This window comes from Camelina sativa, chromosome 10, assembly GCF_000633955.1.
Source record: "Camelina sativa cultivar DH55 chromosome 10, Cs, whole genome shotgun sequence".
Classification (NCBI taxonomy): domain Eukaryota; kingdom Viridiplantae; phylum Streptophyta; class Magnoliopsida; order Brassicales; family Brassicaceae; genus Camelina; species Camelina sativa.
This window is the reverse complement of record NC_025694.1, coordinates 13,660,309-13,667,149: the sequence shown is the minus strand read 5'-3', so window position 1 is coordinate 13,667,149 and position 6,841 is coordinate 13,660,309. Positions and strand designations below refer to the sequence as shown.

The window sequence follows — 6,841 nt, the reverse complement described above, 5'->3', positions numbered from 1 at the left end:
ATAAACTCTAAATCTTAGAAATTAATTCATAAGTCATAAATTCAAAACTTAACCCCAAATCATAAACCTATACCCCAAACTCTGTACTTTAAACCCTATACCTTAAATTTTAAACTTTTATAATGCATAGTATATAGAAATTAAATTATAAACCATTTAACCAAAATATAACCATAATGTGTATAAAATTAAATCTAATCTAAAACTATTTAGTGTATATATATAATTTAATACTTCCCAAAACTATTACTTATAAAATTTATTAAATTAGTTATTTTAAAATCTGAAACTAATTGTTGATTAAAAAAAAAAAAAAAAACTTAAAACTATATCATTTAGTCTGGGCCTTGAGAGGCTTTGATATCACTTTGGATTTTGATATGAATAGAAAATTGGCCAACAAAAAAAAAAAAAAAAATCAACAAACAAAGAAACCTTCACCCTTTGTGCCTCTATTCCTCGACACTACACTTAGAAAAAAAAATCATCATCACTCTCGAAACTCTTTCGGAGAAACTCTCACTCACATTTCTTCGAATCACGATGACTCTGTCCGGCCAAACCTCCGACCGTATCTCCAGATCTAGAAGGGAAACTGGTTTCCGTGGGAGAAGGTCAGTTTTTTCTATCTCTATTTCCCCCTTTAAATCTGATTTTGGGATTAGGGTTTCTGGTCTACGTTTGTAATGACTAGACCTGGGACTTCGGTTATTTCGGTGAATTCGGTTCGGTTATTTCGGTTTTTCGGTTTTTCGGTTTTTTTGAGTTTTGAAAATCTTACCGAATTGAACCGAAATATATTTCGGTTCGGTTATTTCGGTTTCTCGGTTAATTCAGTTTTAAAATTTCAAAACCGAAATTAACCGAAATTTGATTAAAAACATGAAAAATAGGATTTTTCGGTTATTTAGAGATAATTTCGGGTTTTTCGGTTTTATTTCAAATATTTCGGTTTTTTCGGTTATTTTAGGGTAAATTCGGTTATTTTAGGGTAAATTTCGGTTTTATTAGTTTTTTTCCTAAAAAAATCAAAAAAAATCAAAAAAAAAATCGATTAACCGAAAACCGAACCGAAATAACCGAAATATTTTGGTTTTTTTGGAAAAAAAAAATTTGTACCGATCGATTCAGCCGTTATAACTGAAACCGAACCGAACACCAAAAAATATCGGTTCGGTTCTTTCGGTTCGGATTAAAATCACAGGGCTAGTAATGACCTTAATCTTCGAATTGGTTTGAAGACGACATATAAGAAGAAGAATCTGAGAGGTGAAGCGGAGGAAGATGGCATAGAAGACGAAAAAGCTAAGCGGTGGATTTATCGACGAAATTAGAAGTTGGGATCTCAAAACCGGGAAAGATCTGCTTCGATTCAAGTCGTGTGCTTCTCCGGCGCACAGCCGAAAACTTGGGTCGACTAAAGAATCAATTTTTCTATCAAGCAACAATGGGTCAAGTTCTCTTTTGCTCTCACACCTATCCTCTCCGACGTTCTTGAAGGCTTAGTAGTTGCTTTCATTTGTTATCCTTTTTTTTCTTTTTTTGTTCCGCTGTAGGAGCATGGATTTTCACTTTGATTCTGCTAAAAACGAGTTTGATTTATCTGCTTGATATCGGTAGCCAATGCTGATGTGATCCACTTAGTTGCCTTGTTGCGTCTCTCATCCCCTGTGTGATTGCAGATGAGGGAGGATAAGAAGTAGAAGAATGATGAAGGAGAAGTGAGGGAAGGAGTAGCGCATCAATAGCTTTGTTGCCACGCGGGTATATCTCTTGTCATTTCTTTCAAATGTCTAGCTCCATCTGTTTTGGTCTCCATGGAGGTGGGTTTCTTACTTTCTTTTAAAAATCCTGGAACTGCTTTGTTATTTCATCTTTTCAGAATTCTTGAGTACTTATGTGCAAGATTGTTTTTTTTTTTTTTTTTTGGTGGGATTCTCTCAGATCAGGTGTCAGCTATTTTGGTTGAGTCTTGTGGCTTAAAGAACTCAAGGCTCAACTCGGCTCTCCTCAGTGTCACCAAAGTCACCGAAGGTACTCAAACTAAGCTCTCTAAAAGCATATCACTTCTTTCACAGAGTCACCTCAGTTTTGGTGATTTTATATGATAAAATCTGGTATGTGTGTGTGTTGGTGTTTGTGTTTGTGTCTTAGAAGCTTATGGTTTGAACATGTGATTTTTGTTTACTATATTATTTTGTTGTTTGTGATCAATAGACTGGATTTGGAGAAGCTTGAAGAAGCGGTTGGCTGGAAGAAGATAGGTAAAACCCTTATGTTTATTTTCAATTATTACTCTTGTATTACTCTTCAATTCTTTGAAGTCACATTGTTGCATGCGTAAACCATCTGATTCAGTGTCCTATTGTTCTTAGGTCGAAGATGATGTTTGGCTTACAGAGAAAGCCACAGCCAAGCACACTCTTAGACAGAGCTCATGATGTACAACTTTATTTCAGAGCGTAAGGTAAACTTTCATTGGTTAAGACATTTTCTTATCCTATTGTATCTTTCGCTATTAAGGTACAATATATATACTTTGCTACTTATTGTTGTGAGACTTTTATTAAATCTGTCAAAGAGTCATTTGTTTAGAAGCCTCTGTTGTAATTTTTGTGAGGCTTTTTGTTGAATTTGTCAAGAGTTATTTGGTAATACCGATCTCTAGACACCTGTTTTATATGCACTCTTTAACTTGAGTCACCATTGTCGTTCTTCTTACTCACACTCACGTTTTTAAGCTAGAAGACATGTTAGTTATAGTGAATTGCTTGTCCCGATTGTTTCTCATTTCTAGTCTCGATTTTGAAATTGTGTTATATTGATAATGGGAAATGAGTCCCCATGATACATTTTTTGTTTGTTTGTTCTGAAGAAATGAGTTGCTCTTGGAACATTAATGGGAACTACCTAGGCTTCAATGATGGAATACAAAGCAATTGAGAATGTGCTACAAACCATTTATTATGTAGTTTTTCATCTATTCTTATTTTTAGTTATGATTTTTAATTTTATTTTGTAATACAATTTTTTTGTAATCATGGTTTATAATAATAAATATAGTACTCAAAAAATAATGTTTTAAAACATTATTCATAATTTAAATATATTTAAAACAATTAATAAAATATATGTAATTTGTATAAATACTGTATAAATACTGTATAAATACAATAATGTATAAATACTTGAATACAACTATAGTCAGTAATTAGTCGTTAATTAGTCACTAAATTTGGTGACTACATTATGACTATTTTGCGTTGTCGTAAAATAGTCGTAACGTGGTCGCTAAATTTAGTGACTATATTATGACTAAATTTACGACTACGCAAAATAGTCGTAATGTAGTCGCTATTTGGCGACTAATTTTACGACTATTTATTTTAGCGACTCTTGATTTACGACTACTGGTTTTAGTCGCTATTTAGTCGTAACACACCGTTTAGCTAATAGTGCAGTCGCTATTTGCCTGTTTTCTTGTAGTGTACGTTAATTACTAGTAGTACTACATCCATTTCTGTATCTTAATTAGGTTGATACTTATATCGATGGCAAATATTGTCTGGTATTTATTATTTGGACACTTATTTTACATATATTCTCAGTGAAATTAATCAAATAATTAATATAAGTTACGTACGTTGGAGAAAGAATAAGTTTACTTGAAAAAAAATCCAATTTTTGTAGAATTAATTTGGATTGGTTTTATGGTTTAAGTATAATAAAAATAAGAGTGAATAGCATATGGATTCTAAACTAAAGTTATATTACGGATGAACAAATAAATCTAAATTTTATTTGCCAAACTAGCAATTTTTTAAAAAGTGTTCAATATGAACTAACAATGTTTTTAGGAGAAAAGTGAGTTTCAACCCAAAATTAATGGGGCATATAAATGAAAGTTACAGAATGGTATTACGTCGTTGTGGAATTGAATGTGATATAATATGTGTTTTTACGTAAGACATGTACAGACTAGGATCACCTAGCAATGTGCTATGACTTATGACTCTCCTGATCACAGTTGGGCCAGATTCCATCAATAAATCGAATTAAAACGAAAAATAAAAATTATTTATGTAGTTCCTTTTGAGTTTATATCCTCAAACGAATGATATCGTATCTTTACAATATCAAGAATCACATACAGTTTAACTTTATTCCCAAGTTGAGTTATGATGGGATATTTGCTGAGAATATAAAGAAAGTGAAGAGGCCAATAAACTACCACACAATCAAAAAACCAAAAAGAAGACGAATTGAAGAAGATTATTCTAGAGATATCATATAACATACGATCTCGAGTCTTGGCAAAAAGAAAGAGATTCAGCTTTTATCGTGTGTAATGCACTAATGTGTATATGCTAGTGGCCTGGATTTTAAGATTTTATATAGTAAATCTTGTTCCTAATAACAAGTTACACGTTGAATGCAACCAAGGTTAGGATTTTCTCAACTGAGAAGGAACCTCTATCCACAAAATCTCCATTGAAGATATATGGATTATGAGAAGGAAAATTTATAACATAGTTAATTTTTTTCTTACTGTTGACTTATTTTTTTTTGTTCATCGATTTATATTTGTGTTCTGTTGATTTCTTTATCAGTGAATTATATATATTTAAAATTTGTTTTTAATTTAAAATCTATAAGTATATAAATATTGTACTAATTTCACTCAAATTTAACTCTTATCTATTATATAGCTGAAATTCATAATTATTTCAGTTTATTTTTTTGTAATTATATAATTTAAATATGTAACTATCTTAAAACAACTCTGATATATTTTGAAATAATATTATCTATCTGAATTTTAATCTTTTAATTATTGATTGATATTATATATAATAAATTAATTCATCATTCTCTAATTTTTTTGCAAAATACCGAAGATCTAATGTACAAGACAGTGGTTTTTAAATAATTTTGTAAAATTATTTTTTTTAAACTATATTGTATTTTTAACTTTTAATTAATTCTTAACTAAGGACAGAATAGTTATTTTGCGCAATAAATAAGTTATTTTTTAAAGACTTAAAAAAAATTAGTATAGATTTCAAATTTCTACTAAGTTTAAGGTATGTATTTAAATTATTTATAAAAAAAATCACACTAATTATATTTATATGTATATGAGTGTAATGAGTAAAAATTTGTATTTGTGTTGAAAATATGTCTCTTTTGAGTGCCATTGGAAGTAGAAGGCGTAGTGACGTAGATAAACACATGACATGAGTACGTATAAAGTATTCGTCAGATCTAAGAGATTTTGTTATATGTACGTTTTACCGAATTAGTTGATAGTTTTATTCTTTAGTTGCAAGTGGTAAAGAATCAAAAACGTGTGAGCCGCAAAATCCCACACCGATATCATAGCTTCAAATCCTTTGGATACTCCCACCATCTTAATTTTCATCTAAAATATGTTCTTTATTTCCGTGTGATAAAGTTGATTCTCTGAAAACTGCTATATGGAACCGACGAATGATAGCTTCACGTTCCATAGAAAGCTATATATAAAGAACCCTTAGAGACCCTTCACTACATCAAAAACAAACTCAAAGTCATTCATCTCTTGTATATCTTCACCCAAAGGCTTCAAGCTTTCCTATTTCACCTTTTTTTTATGTCAAACTCCTATTTCACCCTTATTCTCTAATTTGAATCAAAAGATATCCCATTTTCATATTCCTCGGTGAGTCGTTCAACACAGTTGTACATTATAACACCAATGGATAAGCTACAGAAGATGATCTCCGAGAAGTCTGTAGTGATCTTTAGCAAAAACTCGTGTTGCATGTCCCACACAATCAAGACTCTCTTCATAGACTTTGGGGTGAACCCAACGATCTATGAGCTAGATGAGATTAACAGAGGAAAGGAGATAGAGCAAGCATTGGCTCAGCTTGGCTGCAGCCCAGCCGTGCCAGTGGTGTTCATAGGAGGGCAGCTCGTTGGTGGAGCCAATCAAGTCATGAGTCTCCATCTCAATCGCTCTCTCGTTCCAATGCTTAAGCGCGCTGGAGCATTGTGGCTTTGATTTAAAAGTAAAGTGATACTTACGTAAAGAACGTAGCATGATAATAATAACGTAATGAAAGTACATGTATGTATGAATGTTTTGTCTATCTAAGTTTTGAAAGGATAGACCATGAGGATACCTATTTTGTAACGTTTGGGTAAACTTTATAATAAAATCAGCTAGTGTTTGGATTTCCTCTCCCATATTTTATATTTACATATAACACGAAATGTACAGATATTCAGTGCATGGTATATTTATGCCCTCCAATACATATCTAAATTTTTTTAAAGTGAAATGAAATGTTATTTACGTAAGTTATATACAAAAACAAAACAAAACAAAAAAAAATTGACGTAGGGGATTGTATATATATCTCGGTGTTTTCTCTCTAGATCTTTTATTTATGCTCATGGTTCCATCTTAGGTATAAAATTCTTCCTTGAAAATAAATCTTAAATGTTCCAAAAGATTATGTCCAACAAAAAAAGTGTGGTATTACATCATTTATTTTCTATTTTTGTATCAGTTTTAAGTTATGCAAAAATAATTTGCCTCACTTTAATGAATGATTTATATTTTGTTGATGCAAATAATTTGCATCAATTGAAATAAATATTTGCTTCAGTTATTAGAATTGATGTTTATTTACATCACTTGTAAAATTTATTGCAAGTCTTACATCATTTTTACTAAATTGATATAAAATATTTGCATCATTTATCATAATTAATGTTAAATATTTATACCATTTCAAAAAATTGATGTTGAAATCAATATTATAATAAATTATATGAAAATATTTTTCCTTTA

At 30.8% G+C, this 6,841-nt stretch overlaps 1 protein-coding gene and 1 long non-coding RNA gene across 6 annotated transcripts; both read left to right on the top strand.

Annotated features, from left to right (window-relative positions):
• Positions 516 to 3,038, top strand: LOC104718831. Of its 5 annotated transcripts, none has more exons than XR_756471.2 (7): positions 516 to 614; positions 1,242 to 1,451; positions 1,683 to 1,823; positions 1,950 to 2,117; positions 2,218 to 2,264; positions 2,376 to 2,467; positions 2,876 to 3,038. It is a non-coding gene; the product is annotated as an uncharacterized LOC104718831 (long non-coding RNA). The 5 variants fall into 5 exon arrangements; XR_756470.2 differs by having other exon boundaries at positions 1,945 to 2,117; XR_002033666.1 differs by having other exon boundaries at positions 519 to 614; positions 1,950 to 2,034.
• Positions 5,542 to 6,221, top strand: LOC104718830 (monothiol glutaredoxin-S4). The gene has a single exon (XM_010436632.1). It carries the CDS (start codon positions 5,738 to 5,740, stop codon positions 6,044 to 6,046), a length of 309 nt encoding a protein of 102 aa, XP_010434934.1. The 5' UTR covers positions 5,542 to 5,737; the 3' UTR covers positions 6,047 to 6,221.

Excerpts from the sequence above, each read along its gene's own strand:
- LOC104718830 (XM_010436632.1), top strand. The coding sequence starts at position 5,738 with ATGGATAAGCTACAGAAGATGATCTCCGAGAAGTCTGTAGTGATCTTT.